Source organism: Helianthus annuus, chromosome 13 (genome assembly GCF_002127325.2).
Source record: "Helianthus annuus cultivar XRQ/B chromosome 13, HanXRQr2.0-SUNRISE, whole genome shotgun sequence".
In the NCBI taxonomy this organism is placed as follows: domain Eukaryota; kingdom Viridiplantae; phylum Streptophyta; class Magnoliopsida; order Asterales; family Asteraceae; genus Helianthus; species Helianthus annuus.
Genome location: NC_035445.2, coordinates 88,793,707 through 88,813,632, shown reverse-complemented (window position 1 = coordinate 88,813,632; position 19,926 = coordinate 88,793,707). Strand labels below are relative to the sequence as shown.

The window sequence follows — 19,926 nt, the reverse complement described above, 5'->3', positions numbered from 1 at the left end:
TGTGAAGTCTTCCGAGTTTGTGTGATATCCGTGATTTATGTTTTCAACATGCGGGATTTATGGGTTTCAACATGCGAGATTTCGTTTTTGAGGTTTATAACGTGCAGAATTCTCATCGCGTATGCATCGTATGTTAAGGCCCATTGGACGTTAACAAACTCCTATATATATATATATATATATATATATATATATATACACATATAGGATGAGGATCATGACAGAACAGTAATTATTACGAGAACAAAAAGAGCAACTGTAAATCACTAAATTTTGGGATTTAAGTTTCATGTTTTTTAAATTTTATGTTTCTTACATCTGTATGTGTATTATATATACATAAAAACCATATATTTTTACCTACACGTATCCAACATACATGTAGGTAATTTAACGTACACATAACCTACATATGTGTAGGTTATATAAAAACTGAAAAAATTCCATATTTTGTTTTGATTTATCGCGTGAAAAACAATAAATCTTACATTGGTAATATTTACATTTACTTTTTAGGTTTTCATGGTTGGAAAAATGGGTAATTTATTGTGTTTTGCATGTTCTCGCAATATGTAGTTTATTGTATAGAACCTTCCCCTATACATATATATACATGGCAATGAACCCCTTTTACTGCGAGAACCAATGTGAACACAACCAAAACTACTTAAAAACACACATTTTTTTTTAATTTTTCGTTAACAATCGCAACTTTTTATTTATAATAAATTTTTTGTTGTTGTTAAAGTCACGATTTAAGTAAAAGAAATAATTTTTTTAGCATTTAGTTGTGTGATTTAGCTTTAGTGTTTAGTATTTAGCATTTAGCTTGGGTGGGGTGGGTGGGCGGTTTAGGTTTTTGGGGGGTGGGGGTTTAGGTTTTTTTAGGTTTTTGTGGGTGGGGTGGTGGTTAGGTTTTTTAGGTTTTGGGGGGGTGGGGTTTAGGTGTTTTTTTTTTTTTTTTTTTTTTTTTTTTTTTTTTTTTTTTTTTTGGGGGAAGGAGGGTTGTGTTTAGGTTTCTGGGTAATCATAGTATGGGTTTATTTTGTTGTGTACTAAAACCAATTCAAGATTTGCGGACTACTATATTGTAATGGACTTTTAAATAAAACAACATATAATAACTTTAATTTCTAAAATAACTAAGCCCAAAACATTGATAATATAACAATCCAGTTGTTAATTACAAGGCCATATAAATTATATAGATAATAAACTCAAATAATACTAGGATTAGTTTGAATTCGCATTCCCGCGTCACATAACTCGTTTAATCTCTAATAGTACTTCGTTGATGAACAAGTTATTTCAATACCCTAAAATACATGTCGGTAACACTAAAATTACTAACATATTTCCACTGACACATATCATATAGTAATCCATTCAGAGTAGCATGTTTGGACCAATTATAATGTGATTAACTGTTCTTACACATAAATGGAATATATACAATACATCTCGAGCATCTTCTCATCTATGCTACTTAAATAATTCACATCTCAAAGGTTAAAAAAATGCTAGAGGAACAAAAGTACTAGTAATTTAGAACCTTTGTTGAAACAACACAATCCATCATCTACGTTGTGTTGGGAATATTAATCACCCTTTAAGACCATTTATGTCTAAAATATGTTCTATCAGCGCTTTATTAAGCTTTATGTTATGAAGTCCTTGTGAATTACATACGTTGCATCTCAGATATTTACAAGCATTTATTATTATTAAAGAAGAGTTGGTCAAAGAATTTGTTTAAATTCTACCACAATCTTTTGTGGTAGCTTTCAAGGCACAAATCAGGATACAGAAGCCTCTTTCCCAGCTTTGAAGAGACTTTGAAGAATATTGATAAAGAGCTTTTTTAGTTTCTTGTCTTTTGTATGTTTTACCTCTATTCATTATACCTTAATCCTACGCTGGATCTATATACTAGAGCATCTCCAATTGTTGTTGGACAATGTACACTACAACAATCAAAGCCTATAGCGACAACATTTGTCATCGCTACAAGTGCATATGTCGCTGCGATAGGCTGTTGCAACGACAATGCTTCGCTATAGGGGCGTTCAATATCAGATTATCCAGTTTCGGATAATATCCAAATGTTTCGGATAGTGAAGATTAATATCCGAATCCGTACGAAATTTTCGGATATCCGATTTTCAGATATCCGAAATTTCGGATACGGATTCGGATATCCAAACAGATATTTAGGGGGTGTTTGGGATTGCGTTTTCAACCTGATTATTTGATTATTGTGTTTTGAAATCGTAAAAAATCTATTTTGAGTGTTTGGTAAAAAATTAATAAAAAGTGATTTTTTACGTTTTGTAGAGTTCAAAACGTGATAATCCATAAGTAGGTCACCCCTTGCTGCAGGAAAACGTGATAATCCAAAAACTGATTTTTTACGTTTTCACTTATTTATTTTTTTGAAATATATATACTTGCCAAACACTCAAATAGTTGATTATCTGATTATTGTGATATCAAACAACATAATCAAATCCAAACAATGTTGATTATCTGATTATTGTGATATCAAACAACATAATCAAATCCAAACACTATCTTTCTGCAGCACGTTTTGTTACAGCTAATTATCTGATTATGATTATTCAAAACGCATAATATATTTTCAAAACTCAACCCCAAACACCCCCTTAAACTTATAGAAAAAAAATCCTTTCGTACATACATTAAAACTAAACCTCTATTCGATTTTCTAAATTTTTAACATTCAAAACAAAAAAAAATCATTAATAAAACATACGAAACCCATTATTTACTACTTTATTACTATTTTTTATTATATTTCAAAATAAATATAGTACTCATATACTATATATACATTTTAGAAAATATTCAGTTTTCAGATATCGAATAATCCGATTATCCAATTTTAAAAATCCATATCAGAACCCAAATCCAAAAATTCGGATTATCTAGTTTTCGGATATCCGAAATTCGGATATTCTAGATACGGATTTTCGCATATTTCGGATTCAGTTTTGGATCCATATTTTTTTGAACACCCCTACTTCGCTAACAAGGTCGTCGTCACTAAGTTGTGGTTAAACGGTGAACAGGGTTGTCGCTATAGGTTATGCTTATAGTGACAAGGCGTCCATAATGTTTTTAAATGTTATTTTATTTTTGAAATCCAAACTCACAAAGCGGACAAGTTGCATTGTTGAAGACATGGACTTGTCCGTTCCAGAATTTTAAGGGTGGATCCCCTTGCAATCTTAAACGTTTTTAAAATTAAAAAAATGGGTAAATTGGTTTAATATTTAAAGAGTTAAATGTCATTTTAGTTTCCATGGTTTGGGTCATTTTACAAGTTTAGTTCAAAGGTTTCAAATAGTGGTTCCTGAAAAGTTTCACTGTTATCATTTTAGTACACTAAATTAACTTTATCCATTTTTCTGTTAACGAGAAAGATAATTCAGTCATTTTAAGTTAATATTTTTAGCGTTAGAAATCTATTGTTAGATTTGTTACTTAGGTTTTAGTTATGGGTGATGTGGTGGGTTTAGTAATAGGTAATTTTAATACTTAGTATAAATTTTGAAAATAATTTATAGTATATCTCAATAAAAGTTTTATATGTATTATATATAAATATAATAAACAAAAATGTATAATTTTATTGGAATTTCAAATCAAACCGAATTTGAAATTATAAATTCGTATTCGATTTACTTGATTCGAATTGCATCGAATTCGAATTCTTATAATCAAAATGAATATTTGATAATTGAATCGAATTTCGAATTTTTTGAATTTGAAACCAATTCTAAACAGCCCTAACTGCTATCAGATATCTTGAAATCAAACAATAAAAATATACATTGTATTATATTATATTATATAGATTAACAAAACACAACCATGAACTTGGTTAAGATATATCTTTTTAATTTTGTTTTCAATTTCACTATTTATATTATATATAATATAATTTTTTAACCCACTTAGTTTTAAAGGGATTTGATTTTTGTCACTTCGAAAGCTAACATTAAAAAAAAAAAAAAAAAAAAAAAACTTAATAGGCAATTGTGTTTAATTTTTTCTTTAACATTCTGGTTTTTTTATTAAAAACGTAATTGTATCCAAAATATAGTATTTCTTTGATATCCTAAGTTATATAGAGTATTTGTATGATAAATCACGAATTTATCATTTTAATAGAGACAACTTTAGTATAATGAAATCAAATAACCCTTTAAACTATACCAAGCACATTTGGGTTATGTGAGACAACATCTATTGTAAATAACACTGCAATCTATATTGAGCACATTTGAGTTATGTGAGACAACCTTTATGTACTAAACTATAATACACACAATTTTTTATGGAACTGAACGGAAATGAGCCGATACCACCCGCCGCATTGCGCTAAAAATCTCACTAGTCATCATACAAAAAAATAAAAATACTAACATATTCTCAAATACACAGGAAGCTAGGGGCAGTAAAACATTAAGTAGATTCACCTTCAATGGCTTTCAAAGGAATGGTAAGTAAACCAAACCCCTACATGGAGTCATATAGAAGAAAGCATTAAAAATACCAGATTTACTACGCTTACAATACTCATTGTCATTCTCTTTGCAGGGTTTCTTGGTGGTAATCTTGTTGAGCTTTTGTTACGTTTTGTTTAGCCCGGAAAATGCAAGTGCGGCTACTTTCGACGTAACATCTTTGTTGGTTCAGTTCTGTTTGTGCATGAAGGAAAACAAATAAATCATACCTGTCACAGCAGATAGTGCAGAGGAGAATCCTGTGAGAGATTTCGACATGCCTGTCATCTTGATTTGGTTCCTCCTTAGGGTGCTGACTGATGATGGTGACTTAGAAAACCGAAAAGGGTATCGGTTAGGAGAGGAGGTTTCGTGATGATGTTATGGCTTATGGGGTGTGAATTGTGAAACTGAGTAACCCTTAAACCTCCACCTTATTCTCCTTATATAAGCACCCAGGAGGAAACCTAATTAGTTACTAAGGGTAATATGGTCCATCAACAATTACCAACTAATTAAATAATAGGTTCTAATATATTTTGATCTCTATAATGTAAATGATTAAGATGGCTATAGATTAAATATTAAACATAATAATATTTAATCTTACATTCTCCCACTTAGCCGAGTAATCATTTACTATGAGTATTAGATAAGCCTGATCAGGAGTTAACACTCATTTTAGCCTTAAACAAGTACTATAGCAGAAAAATACAGCCGTTGAATCATTATACGACTCAGGACCCCCATTAATCATACTATAGCCTTAATTTAAAACCTAATCATCATGATCAAAATACGCGTAACCCCTTTGTTTGATTTGTAACTTTTATTTGTCTATATGCCATTATACCGGTTGAACATATTCTAACAGACATACAAAATCAAACTTGAGGAAAATTAACTAATACTTAGTCATTCATAGTACGATATGCGGTTGCGCATGGCCATTAATTAATACCCGTCTATGAGCTCTCTTAATAAGACTTATGGGTAATAGCCCTTCAGTTATAGGATCCTTAAGCATATCATGAATGTATTCGATACAAAACTTAGTTTCCTCAATTCGTTCATAAACGAATAATTAATTGCGTATCGAAACTTAATGCAGCACCTCTTGAACTGTTACTGTTCAAGGAGTTATGGTAGCTGACTTTATCACACTAATTCTTCAAAACATTATATGGAGTTAATAAACTTATGAGTCCACTGATTAAATTTCAACAACATTTAGTGACCATGTTATGTCATTATAACTTAGGTTGTTAATATCAGTGCATTATGACTCCTCCATGAAATAGGTTTTGTCTGCCGACATAAAGATATACCCGAAACTGCATTTTTATAATCTTTGAATATCTCAAAGTTAGAGTAATAAACCGGTTTTAATTCTCACTTCTTCTTTAAATTGTAGTCTCTCGTTTCTTTTAAAGATATTGTAATACTCCATTAGATGCTACACATTAATCTAGACATATCTAGTGTGTTGCAATATGAGTAATATCTAAACGAGTATAGACTTAAACTTACATAAGGCTTCTAATTAATGAAGCGTAAATAAATAATCTCATTTATCCTATTATCCTCTAAAGGAGAGCAATATTGATTGTTACATATGTAAGGACCCATTTAATGTTAAACTTATGGAACGAAACTAATATCCCATTGGGTCTATCTCAGTATGTTATGATATCAATCACGTAAGAGATATCTCTGAGTTTTATTATATCAAAGTTTGTGTTAACAATGCTTTGACTTATGTAACATATGCTTGTCAAAGAATGTCATCTATATAGACAAGTTTATTTTAGTTGCTCCCACTCATCTTGAGGTAGGTACATTAATCCACTTGATTCTTGATGAAAATAATTACGTTAGCTTTTCATCACATTATGATGTTTGCATTAACCCATACATGGATATTATTGGCTTACAAATAAAGTGTTCTTTAACCTTCAGTTTGAAACTTTAGGTTGTTATCTAATGAACATGTAAATGTGTCAGCCATTTATTAGGGAAAATCGTTTTAATGTTTATCTAATGTAGCTTAAAACTATTATAAGCTACTAGAACAGTAATGATCCTCAAAGAAATCTTTTGTTAGATATGCTATAAAGAGTCTTTAATAACTTATCTCTTCCTGAGTACAACCTTTGACAATCAATCATGCTTTTGAGTGTCTTAACGCTTATATTAGGATTTGGTTTAGTCATGAACACTCTTAGGTAACTTAATCAAATCCCAACCGTTATAAGAACACACAAAATCAGTTTTACTAGAAAACTGTTTTATTCCATTCAAATGATTGATTTACACTAATGGCTTAATTTGAAGAGATAGGATCAGTAAGCATTTCCAAAATCCATTTCAACTTCAATTAGGGAGGTTATGTAATCATCAAAGTTAGTAGGCTTTTAAACCTAGATGACCTCCTGAGTTGATTATTGGGTTCATTAGAAGTTTCAATTTTATGAATTAGCTCTTGGTTAGGTTGCTATCATTTTCATTCTAAGTTTGTAAGAGTTGGTGCAGTATAGTGTACAAGAGGTGTAATCGGAGTTAAATTTGGAGTGAATTTAATGACACTCTTCCCCCCGCCTCTTGTATTCCTTGCAAGTCATAATAAGGACTTTGACTGCTCCCACTAACCTTAGAAATCTTTTAGGAACTCAGCATGCGTAGGGTCAATACTTAACGACCAACAAATTCTAATAGAGAAAACAAATTAATGACATTAGTCATTGTAGTTTCTCTTGTTGAGGATTATGTTAGTTTAGGTAAGAAATCTAAGTGCGCCCACAATTAAGCAACAATGAAACTTTTGTAAGAGTAGCATTAGATTTAAGGAGATAAGGTTTGATTGAACAGTGTCGTGATGGAGCGATGTCTTGTACAAGAGGTGGAAATTTAAAATTTTCAATCCCCCATCTCTTGCAACTATTGCAAGTTATTATTAAGACACTTAATGCTCCCACTAATCTTTAATATCTCTAGAATGCTACAAGAGAAGTTTCAATGAGCTACGTGACGTGGGAACCTATCACATATACGTTAGACTTTATTTGATTTCTTTAATGTCCAGATATCATAAGAAACTTTAAGGACATATTTAATAGAAATCTTATAAAGTATATGTATGAATAAATTTCTTCTAAGACCGTGGGCCATATGTGACAAAATTTAGATACAAGTTGATAGTCTGTTAAATGATAAATGAATTATGTCTGAATATTCCATTTGGAATAAGCTCCACGAATGTCAATGAATGACTTATGATGGACCCATATTTATTCCTTAAGCCAAGTAATATTTAGGGCTGTAACGTCATGATTTAGAATCACTGAAAATGAGATTAGGTAAAAAAATCATCCTCATTAACCATGTTATGATTTCTCATGAATTTTGGTTCTAATGGATGAAATTTATAAGTCTCATTTTCCTTTTGTCAAATTCTCATTTGCATGATGACAAAGTTGTGAAAAAGTAAGGTATCATCTAGTTTCATCACAGTAATGTTTCTATCCAGATATTTAGAACAAATAAGATGAGAATTTAAGATAAGTGTGACTTTATGTTGACTATGCAAACCTCACAACCTTCATAACATTGCTTAATTATGATACTATATTCTGATTAATCAGAATATATAAGGTATCGAAAAGCGTTGTTGGAAGACTGTTCATTATGGTTCTTATAGTCTTAGCATTTAATTTTGTCACTAACTCTCATGTTAGTTATTTGTCGAGTTCTGGTAAGGAAACGTATGGAACTAGAGTCAACTAATCATGTGTTAATTGGAATATTAAAATTATCAGACTTAAATATCATTAGTAAGTTACTATCTAATCAATTTATCCAACTGCTCTTTAGAATAATGGATAGTCTCGTTGCTTATGCCTAGTCTAATGACATAATTATGCAGTGAGATTTTCCCTTGAAGAACCTTAACGTTGGGATTAGCACTTGTAATTTGTCTATGGACTTTAGAACAATCCTCTCTTAAGGTTTTAGTGGTTTTAAGGTGAATAACATCTTATTTTCCAGTTTCAAACATTTATTTTCTATGTACATATGTTGCTTATCAACACACTCGTTATACTTTGGTACTTTTGAGTGTTATAGCTGATTTATAATGCATCAAATTGTACAAATGAAAACTTAGTATGTAATGTACTGGAAAATGTACTTATTTCCATGCGTAAGCCCTTAACTTTATGGGTCATGGTATTGTACATTATAATATATTCACATATACCACTTAACCATATAATTTATAATTAGTTAAATGAAGACATGCACCTTAGGAGTTCTTGTAATTATTCCACAATTATAGATTAGTCTTAGGAAAAATTAATCTGGAATAACTTTAGTGATAGCAATTATTTTAGATAGTTCTTGATTATCATAAGAGACATCATGTTCGATTTATCCTAATCATCATGCTCTACTTTTCTTCTGTAGTGCCTTATCAGAAGAGAGCAATAAGGTTATCTTGTCTTAAGAGATAATCAAGGATTTAATTTAAGAGCTAATTCTTATAGAAACTTTAAATAAAGCAAAACATTTTAGGCTTAGGAATTAGAGTGGATGAGATATAGATTTATAGAAGAAAAATTATAGTGAGTAAAATTATGGGTACTAAGAATAAGGCAGACAAAATGATCACAAAAATTAATTGAGGATCATTAATATAAGGATCATTATGTGAAGAGGTTGTGATACGTCTATTACTAACATCAAAATAATAGACTACTTAAAGTTCTACTTAAACGAAGACAAAACAGCTTTGGCCAGAAGTGTAATCATTTAAGCATATGTGCAAAGTGGTTGTAACAAATCAGCTTTGGCCAGAAATTGAGACAAACACTTTAGTTATGCACTTGTTGAGTATGCCATCTATGAATGAATTAAATCAGCTTTGGCCAGAAATTAAGACATTCATGCTTATGATGCACACACAACATAGCTTTCGTAATACTTGGATGATAAGTAGATGCATCAAGTCAGCTTTGGCCAGAAATGATGCATCAGAAGCTCATTCAAGTAAAGCCATTTTGGTTTTGTAAAACATTATTTGATCCTCATTAATTAACTAAATAATTACAAAAACCAATAATTTAATAGCAAACCACCCGTTAGCGCGGATCGAACTAATGAGATTTTTCTTTAGTTCACATTTAAACAGCTTAAAATAATGAGATTTCGAGTCGCAACCACGATTTCGACTAATGACGTTATGGTTGCGAGTCGCAACTACTGTTTCGACTAGTCACGTTATGGTTGCGAGTCGCAACTACGGTTTCGACTACTCACGTTATGGTTGCGAGTCGCAACTACGGTTTCGACTACTCACGTTATGGTTGCGAGTCATGACGTTATGGTTGCGAGTAGCAACCTCATGGTCTCGACTAATGACGTTATGGTTGCGAGTAGCAACCTCATGGTTGCGAGTAGCAACCTCATGGTTGCGAGTAGCAACCTCATGGTTGCGAGTAGCAACCTCGTGGTCTCGAGTAGCAACCTTATGGTTGCGAGTAGCAACCTCATGTTCTCGAAACTTCCTGTTACAGCTGTTAATTGTGATGACATAACTGAAAATTCGAAATCTAAGGGATTATGGGATATTATTTCCTGTTTTAAAGTGATCTAATTTTATCAACATATTTCGAAAATAATAACTGTTTATCTAATAACAGTTTCGAATAAAAATTAAAAGATAAAATTAGATCAAACATGGAAAAAACACCCATTAATCCTAAATCATTCCAAATCATAACAGAATTTTCGAATTTTCACATGAACATGATGAACCCTAATCATAAAAAATAAAATTCTGGAACCCGAAACCTGAATTTTAATAGTTTTACTAAACAGATTTCGGCTAAAATTATAATCCAGTTAATTCGGTGAACAAAACAATTAATCTTTTCATCGAAATCATGATTTCGAGTCGATTCTTATGACTCGAAACCGGCTGTTAAGGTCATACGGTTTTTAAAGAAAAATTCCGTTTTCCAAGTTTCAATCCCAGAATTATGGATACGAAAACAGAACTGACTAATCAACATATGCTCTGATACCACATGTTGGTTCAGTTCTGTTTGTGCATGAAGGAAAACAAATAAATCATACCTGTCACAGCAGATAGTGCAGAGGAGAATCCTGTGAGAGATTTCGACATGCCTGTCATCTTGATTTGGTTCCTCCTTAGGGTGCTGACTGATGATGGTGACTTAGAAAACCGAAAAGGGTATCGGTTAGGAGAGGAGGTTTCGTGATGATGTTATGGCTTATGGGGTGTGAATTGTGAAACTGAGTAACCCTTAAACCTCCACCTTATTCTCCTTATATAAGCACCCAGGAGGAAACCTAATTAGTTACTAAGGGTAATATGGTCCATCAACAATTACCAACTAATTAAATAATAGGTTCTAATATATTTTGATCTCTATAATGTAAATGATTAAGATGGCTATAGATTAAATATTAAACATAATAATATTTAATCTTACAATCTTATGGTGCAAAAGGCGATGGGACTACAGACGACTCTCAAGTAAACCATGGTTCCACGCAAAAGAACAACATTTTAACCAGTTATTAGCTGTTTTGTAATTAATTATGTGCATCTTTGCAGGCATTCCTTCAAGCATGGGCTGACTTATGTGGTGATGCTTCTGGAGACCCAACGTTAATCATACCATCAGGCATGACATTTTTAATAAGCCCGCTGAAATTCGTTGGTTCGTCATGCAAATCCCCTAATATAAATATCAAGGTAAAATCAGACTCCATTTAAGATTATATCATATAATTAAGGGTGTTTGTTATTCGGTTTCAAACCAATTAAATCTAAATTCAAATCAACATTTAAGATTATATCATAAAATTAAGGGTGTTTGTTATTCGGTTTCAAACCAATTAAATTAAAATCAAATAAAAGTTGTAATTTAAATTAAACCAGACATAATTATATAATCAGTTTTTAGTTCGGTTATGAACTGAAATCAAATTTACAGTTGTTTTCGGCTACTAAAATCTGAATTCGGTTCTAGCCAAATAACAAATAGTGGTATAGATAACGGTATATATGTAGCCCAAGTCCCCAATTAATCCGAACCGGACAAGACTAACACGTGGGCTTCTGAAGTAACCCGTTCCTACTATATTTGTTAGCATAATAAAGAATATAAAGAAGTTTATTTTAAATGTGAAGTTTGCCCGTTAACTAGTAAGTTCGTAGCCGAACTATATAATTTCTCTTTCATTGTTCTTTACATTTTTCATCATACAATAAACTCTTGCCACTTTTGCTACTTTTCCTCTGTACATGTTGTCCTTCAACACTAATTGTTATAACAAGCCACACCAAAAATGATTAAAATTTTTCGGTATATACTTGAACAAAACTAGTCTCACTATAAATAACACTTAATCTAGTAAGCAAACTAACTCTTAATCAATAAACTTAAAACATTTAAAGTCATGGTGAGAAAATTCTCATCCATGAGAAAACTCGAGAAAACTCTCATCTATGAGAAAACTAAAAAAACTCCATATTACATATATGCAAGATATATTGTATCTACGTAGTATACGATATAGTGCATATATGATATAGTATGGGGTTTTTTGGTTTTTTCACGAAAAAAGAGTTTTCTCGTGAAGTTGTCCTTTAAACTTGAAATTCAAACTCTATCTTTTTGTTCTTCCGATTTTGGATTCTTGGCTCCAATCTTTTCCACCCTTGAAACTCTATCGGAATTATGCCAACGATATAAGTCCAACATTATTTAGCCCAATCCCATAAGAAATTATGGTAAAAATAAATTAAAAATTATATTCAGGTTATTCTGTTGGAGCGAAAATCAAAAATGAACTCAGTAACGATCCTCAAACCAAAATCGGCGAACACCCCTAAATTGTTTATAACTTCTATAGAATCTGAACATGTTATTTTTCTTTTTTGACTGGTAGCTTTTGGGCGCTATCACGGCCCCAAAAACACTCGATGGATGGACAGATTGTATACAGAGACGGTTTTGGATATATTTTGTATCTGTTAAAGGACTCACCATTGAAGGACCTGGCCAATTTGATGGGCAGGGCTTGGCCTGGTGGGGAATAAAGGTTAAGTTTCTTATTCGAGTTTGGTTTCATTAATATCACATCAAGTAATTAGCATAAAAAGATCTGGACTCATTGTTTCTTCATGCAGGAGAAAACTGAAACTTGTGATCGTCCAACAGTAAGATATCTGCCTTTCCCATTTTAGTGTTGAATTATAATGAATGTTATTAGAGATAAACTTGAAAAGAATTGTCATTTAAAGCATTTGTTATGATTTTTTTATTCTCAATAGGAGAATGTATCTGATTAGGTTTCTTTTTATTTATCTGGAATTATAACCTTATAGATACTCATTATACATTTTAGGCTTTACATTTTATCGGGTGCCCGGGTCTTCGTCTGAAAGACACAACACATATTAACAGCCCATCTCTTCATATTAGTATTAAGGAATGCCAAGATGCTGATATCGGAAATCTTCAAATCATAGCACCCGAAAACAGCCCCAATACTGATGGGATTGACATCAGTGCTTCCTCACATGTTAATATCCATGACTCTAGTATTCAAACTGGTACAGAATTTATACGTCTTACTTAATAGCGACTAACATTCATCTATGATCGATGTACTGTTTAATTATTGCGAGACACATAAATAGGTGACGATTGTGTGGCTATCAATGGTGGCGTTGTTGATATTAATGTGACAAATGTGTTCTGTGGACCTGGTCATGGCATAAGGTACCAAAATCTTTTTAGCTTGATCATCATTTTAACACAAATTAGATTGAATACATATGTTAGCGGAGTTTATTATCTATTATAAAAGCTGGTGTTGTATATACCCGGCTCTATAACTTGATCCATTCTATTGATCCTTCACACATGACCCGTATGTTGGACCCATGACTCAATAACGTGCCGACCCGTGACCCGTAAACGAACCGATTAACCCAACAATTTCCTGCTATTCAATACGTATCATGATATTAGGAATCAAGACAGTACCGATTAACCCGAAAGTTTTTAAGCTTGTCTGAATTATTTCATGGTTTAGAGCATCTAACGATCCTTGGTACCAATGTATGTGTTTTGGCAGCATCGGAAGCCTTGGGGAAAATGGGGGTCATGACACCGTTGAACAAGTACTAGTACAAAACTGTAACATCACAGGAACGAAAAATGGATTACGAATCAAGACAGTACCGGTAATATTACATATAATTTGATACATCACTCTAATAAATTTTAAAACACCATTTTATATAATTTCTTTCTTTGTATCGTAGAATGGGACCGGGTATGCTAAGGGGATCCGATTTCAGGACATTAATCTTGTTAATGTCAAAAATCCAATCATAATTGATCAACATTACTGCCCCCATTCTGAAAATGTTGTTTGCCCACTACAGGTAAGTCTTGTATTCTATAACAACAATCTAGTTCTTAGTTCGTAATGGACATGTAATTATTTATTCTTAACTGTATTAGCCATCGGAATTAGAAGCAGTACAAGTGAGCGACGTGACATATACGAATATATACGGATCTTCAGCATCAAAGCTTGGGATTATTTTCAATTGCAGTGAGATACACAAATGCACTAATATCGTGACAAACAACATACATATTACTGGAGGTGAAGATCTTGCTTACTGCAAAAACACTCAAGGAGAATTTGTTGATACCACTCCAAATATCAGCTGTGATTAGATTCAGGCTGCCACATACATCGGAGTAGTTACAGATTTTTGATTTTATAAAGCTAGCTAGTTACTTTGAGAAATAAGTTGTTTAGAGATTAAAGCTTTAAAAGCTTCTAAAAACTGAGAAACTTTGGACAACAGAAATGAAAAATACATATATATCTCTTTAGATATTATCACAGAGGAATATAAAGGCCTTTTCCAATCTCTTCTCCAATTACTAGAAGTAAGTGTTTGTTCAAAATCTGGTAAAAGTAAATTCAGTTAAAAGGATACATAACTCTGCCTAATAATTATATATATAATATGTGAGGTTGGTGATCATTTCAGAACCACTAATATGTAATATGTTGAGAACCTCATAACGCATTTTATCTATTGTTTTGAATATGATACACAAGACAGGTATGTTGTTGGTATAATCTTGATGTTTCGGACTGTTTATGGGTCACGGTTTAGCACTACGGGTTTGACGTGTCATGGGTGAGAAGTTGTATATGATTTGACCGACTTTTTAGAGATTGAATGGTGTCGTTGGTGTGATGCAAAAGAAATGGAGAACGTGGGTTAATTTAATGCACGTTAGCCGTAATGTTAGAATTAGGTTGTTTGTTATTTACTATTTAAATTCATGTATGCATAGGTTTCTGTGTAACCGATTATTCATTCTAATAGAACAGTCCGTTCATATATCTTCTTCCAATTATACACATTTTATACGTAAGTATTTGTGTGTGAATTAGAGTGTGTAGTGAGTGGGGCCTGAACCAACATATGTAACCATATGTGTTTCTCTCTCCACTACTTTTGATTATTTTGCAACGTAATTAACCAGTAATTAGACAATGAAATTGCCTACGTCAAAACTGGGCTTTAGCCACATTTTTTCCAAAACCGCCCTGCCACACATATGAGAAAATGTGTGACTAAAGGTCATTTATAATATTTTAAAATACTTCTAGCCACACAATTTATTATTAACGTGACAATTGTATACCGGTTCGAAACCTTTAGCCACATTTTTAAGAAAATGTGTGACAGTTACTAGCATGTCTAGCCACAGCTTAAAAAATGTGGCCAAATATAACCTATTGTCACGGTATTTGTTTAATTTTTTAATTAATGTGACGGAAACACATTTTTTTTAAAACCTTTAGTCACACTTTTTATAAAAAAATATGACAATCACTAGCCACGATAGAAAAGTGTGGCCAAATATTACTAACCATCATAATAGGTTTTTAATGATATGGCTAAATGATGATTTATATAAACCACTTAAAGAGTATTGGTTATTTAGTCACTTATAAGTTTTTTTAAGTGGCTAAACATTATCAACTGTGACCGTAAAAAAATGTGGCTATACTTATTCTATAGTCACACTTTAATTTATTTAGTTTACGTGACCAACCTTTTCACTTCTTTACCCCCTCCATTTCTCCTTCCCCAACCATGTTCTGTGTTTCAACAAAGCTACCCAGTCTCTCTTTCATCAAAAACCCTAATCCCCAAATCCCAGTTTCACCCAAAATTCAATATAATAAGCCATTTATTCGATGCGATATAACAAGGTCTAAATGAGCATATGCCAATCGGAGAAAAGGAAGCTTAAATCAATATAACATATTAAGCCATTTATCCGAGGTCCGTTTCGAGGTGTCTGAATGGTGGTAATTCGGTTGTTGTTTCTGGTGGTGGTGATAGTGTGAATTTGTTCTAAGAGGCGTGGGAGGTCTGTGTCTAAGAGAAATTACGGTGATGATGTTGGTAGTGCAGCAAGGGTTGTTTCGGATAGTGATTGAGGAATATGCGGTCTATTTCGGTTGTTCAGCATCAGATTAGTGGCTCCGAGGTATAATTTGATACTTAATTAGTTAATTGTATTCTGTTGCCATGTTTGTAGAGTGTTTACATGAAGTGTTAGTGAAATTAAGTGTGTTTGTTTAGTGCTTTTGGTTTAATGATTAAGAATAATGCTAAGTTTATAAGAGAATTTCATGAAACTAGACCTTATTGAAGGATTAGTGAGATACTGGATTTTTTATTAGAATTTCAAGATTAGGATTTTGTTTTTGTTTGCTACCATGTTTCCAGTTTTAATCAAGGTTAGGTTTTTATGTTGTTTTTGAAGTTTATATGGTTGAATTATGTTCTGTTAATGGTGACTTTCAGTTTTATAGGCTTTTTAAACTTGGTGTTCTTGTGATATATCTGTAGCATGATTTTGATCATCATTTTCTTTTGGAAAAATCTACAGTTATCATAAAAACCGAAGGCAATCGCTACTTCTGCGAGTTCTTCTGTTAGTGAAAGAGAAGTTGTTCTCAAAAAGCCTGTTAAATCTACTTCTCAAAACGGGTTCGGGTCAAAACGGGTCAATTCCAATAAAGGGTTGTTCTCTAGGAAGAATTCTCCCGGTTCGTTTTATTGCCATTAGGGGTGCAAACGAGCCGAGCTACTCGAGCTCGGCTCGAAAAAAAACTCGAACGAGCCGAGCTTAAACGAGCTCGAGCTCGAGCCCGAGCCTAAAAACAAGCTCGTTTAGTAAACGAGCCCGAGCCCGAGCTTCGCTTATCGAGCTCGAGCCGGCTCGCGAGCCTAATCGAGCTTTCTATTTATATATATTTTTTATTAATATATTAAACATATATTTATATAATAATAATTACCATTTATATAAATATAAAAAATAACTAAATTATATATATAATAATAATAATAATTATTATTAATATAAATTAATTAAAAATTACTAAACGAGCCGAGCTCGAGCTTGAAGAATTACATTCGACCCGAGCTCGAGCTTCAGAAATAAAGCTCGAATCGAGCCGAGCTCGAGCTCGAGCTTTCATATGTTAAACGAGCTCGAGCTCGAGCCTGGTCGAGCTCGGGCTCGTCTCGGCTCGTTTGCACCCCAGGGGTCCGGGTCGGAATGGGTTTCGGGTCGGAACGGGTTTCGGGTCGGAACGGGTTTCGGGTCGGGTCGAGTCAGTTTTTCTTTTAAGACAGTCAAGAGATAAGCATTCAAAGGGAAAACAATGCCACAAACATTAACTCTGCACAAATATTATTAGTTTAAATGTATAATCTTCGTTACAGATAGTGACATATGTTTTGAAATTGTGACGAGTACTACAAAATTTGAATGTCAGATCACGAGTCATCCAAATTGGCTTTAACCGGTGTCGTTTTACGCCTTAGGTTAACCCAAATTGGCTTTAACCGGTGTCGTATTAATAAATGTTTAAGCGCAATTGATCAGGATCAAGTGATTTCATAAATGTTTTGCGACTCGGTAGACCGTTCCTTTCATGTAACTTGGCCTATACAAAGTACACAGAAATTTCTTTTAAATCTCAGATAGGTGCGTTTCATGGCAAGGTGGTTTAGAGTACGCGGGGATCAGCTTGGGAACCAAAGTCATGGATTCGGATGGCCTTATGGCCCCGTAAGACACCCTTCACTCATTATTATTACTTTCAGTTTATTATTTATTAACTCTATTAATATTTATTTTCTTCATGCATGTTAAATTTTTAATTGCAGGTGGCGTTAGTTACACCATTCAGTTTTAGTTTTCCTGTAAAGATCCCGGCAGTCCAGCTGATGGGAGCTCTTTACATGGGCATCAAACTGGTCCTTAGAGTTGATAAAAAACAGTGAGTTTTTAAGGCACATAAATAACTAATATTTATACCTGGGGATCATCTATATAGGTTTGCGTCTGTTCTCATTCTTTTTGTTTATGTATTTAACAATATGTTCGTACTGTACTGTTTGGCAACAATGTTTTTATCACAATAATGACCTAAATATTTAAACGAAACCATTTACCAAAACCGCAAAATGTTTTGACCCGTTGGACCCATTTGAAAGCATTTGGAATAAAACAAAAACAAAATGGGTTAAAATCGACAACTCTACATTCTCGATTGTTTATAGGTTGTATATAAGTTACTTAGCTGAGGTGAAACAAGTGTCTTGAACATCCACTACCAACATATTAGGCTGCAGAAAAAAGATGAGATTTGACTTTCTTAGGTCAAATATGGTATTGCTAATTTGACCTTATTTGACCACATGGTAATGCAGGTGAAAACTAACTTCAATGCACCAAAATTTGAATGTCAGATCATGAGTCACCAAAACAGTATTATATGCATTCTTTTTATAGGTATGCAGAGTATTTGCAGCATGATCGCAGCCGATCTGCAGCATGTTCGCAGCCGGCAAACGATTAAGCGGCCAATTTAGGGGTGCAAACGAGCCGAGCTACTCGTGAGCTACTCGAGCTCGGCTCGAAAAAAAACTCGAACGAGCCGAGCTTAAACGAGCTCGAGCTCGAGCCCGAGCCTAAAAACAAGCTCGTTTAGTAAACGAGCCCGAGCCCGAGCTTCGCTTATCGAGCTCGAGCCGGCTCGCGAGCCTAATCGAGCTTTCTATTTATATATATTTTTTATTATTATATTAAACATATATTTATATAATAATAATTACCATTTATATAAATATAAAAGATAACTAAATTATATATATTATAATAATAATTATTATTATTATTAATATAAATTAATTAAAAATTACTAAACGAGTCGAGCCCGAGCCGAGCTCGAGCTTGAAGAATTACATTAAAAATTACTAAACGGGTCGGGTGGTTTTGATAACGGGTCAAAATGACTATTTCATGTGTCATGCTAGTAAAAGTTACGATGGGTTGGGTGGTTTTGATAATGCGTCAAAGAAACAATTCCGGCCGGTACCTAGCACTGATGTGCAATTCTTTAGATACCAGATTTGAGGACAGATGTGTAATAATCTTGATTCACTTTTTTTTTGCAGTCTGTACCAAAGATTGGTATCAGGGTACTGGTACCAAGCACTGATGAAGGTGGAGAAATGGCTATCATCTCTGCGGCAGCTAGATATCACAGCTTGAGAATATGCTGAAGCAGAAAACTTTTACTATGTTTGTTTTTTGCACCAGTTGTTAATCTTTTCTATGATCTGTGATGTAAGTTTGACAGCTGGATATTACAAAATTTGACAGTAATGAGCCGAGCCCGAGCAAGGTCAGCTCGCTCATTAGTTGGCCCGCTTAAATTAAAGTCCAAATTTGACTAAGTGACCCACATCCTAGCTCATTGTCGCAGCCTGGGAATGGAGGCAAAAAGGAGAAGATAATTTATGCAGTTTTTTTGCTAACTTGTCGGAAGCTTTGGCGAAACAGAAACGAGAGTATTTTCGATAAAAAGTTCACTTCAGTAGCGATCTTGGTCGATGACATAAAGGTTGAATCCTTTCGATAAAAAGTTCACTTCAGTATCGAGTGATTGTTTAAAAACCTACTAGATCTGGTCTGTATTATGTAACATGACTACATATATGTTTTATGGTTAAACGTCTACTGAAGTTATGTTCAGCTGCTGGAGTTTGTACCTGAAATTTCCGGATACAAACTTTATAGTGGGACCTAGGGAAACTGAATTTAACAAGAGGCATTTAGCAACCAGGTTAGTCTCAACCCGAACCAACCCGGAACCATTTTAACCCGACAAAATTGCCCCTTGATGTACATTCTCTTTAAAAAAAACTTTATTTTAACTAACCTGACCCGATCCG

At 33.2% G+C, this 19,926-nt stretch overlaps 2 protein-coding genes across 15 annotated transcripts; both read left to right on the top strand.

Annotated features, from left to right (window-relative positions):
• Positions 1-11,046: 11,046 nt before the first annotated feature.
• Positions 11,047-14,314, top strand: LOC110901227 (probable polygalacturonase At3g15720; the record flags this gene model as incomplete). Its single annotated transcript, XM_022148067.2, has 7 exons — positions 11,047-11,085; positions 11,167-11,307; positions 12,966-13,173; positions 13,261-13,342; positions 13,701-13,809; positions 13,891-13,995; positions 14,093-14,314. Coding segments are annotated over 7 exons (906 nt in total), but the record flags the coding sequence as incomplete, so codon positions are not given.
• Positions 14,315-15,693: 1,379 nt separating this feature from the next.
• Positions 15,694-19,726, top strand: LOC110898537 (delta-1-pyrroline-5-carboxylate dehydrogenase 12A1, mitochondrial). Of its 14 annotated transcripts, XR_002569478.2 has the most exons (6): positions 15,694-16,159; positions 16,565-16,698; positions 17,668-17,755; positions 17,854-17,966; positions 18,400-18,481; positions 19,147-19,726. XR_002569478.2 is itself a non-coding variant. In XM_022145331.2 (4 exons), the coding sequence occupies exons 1-4, from the start codon at positions 17,681-17,683 to the stop codon at positions 19,326-19,328; spliced, it is 276 nt and encodes a 91-aa protein (XP_022001023.1). In that variant the 5' UTR covers positions 17,105-17,680; the 3' UTR covers positions 19,329-19,726. The 14 variants fall into 14 exon arrangements, 2 of the variants coding, with proteins under 2 accessions (XP_022001023.1, XP_022001022.1); XR_004877450.1 differs by lacking the exon at positions 18,400-18,481 and having other exon boundaries at positions 17,698-17,755; XR_004877448.1 differs by lacking the exon at positions 18,400-18,481 and having other exon boundaries at positions 17,689-17,755.
• The last annotated feature ends 200 nt before the right edge of the window (positions 19,727-19,926 follow it).

Bases quoted from the DNA above. Each gene is read 5' to 3' on its own strand.
- LOC110898537 (XM_022145330.2), top strand. From the start codon at position 17,681: ATGGCAAGGTGGTTTAGAGTACGCGGGGATCAGCTTGGGAACCAAAGT. The intron at 17,756-17,853 runs GTAAGACACCCT...TTTTAATTGCAG, and splicing joins TCGGATGGCCTTATGGCCCC to GTGGCGTTAGTTACACCATT. The intron at 17,967-19,146 runs GTGAGTTTTTAA...TTTTTTTTGCAG, and splicing joins CTTAGAGTTGATAAAAAACA to TCTGTACCAAAGATTGGTAT.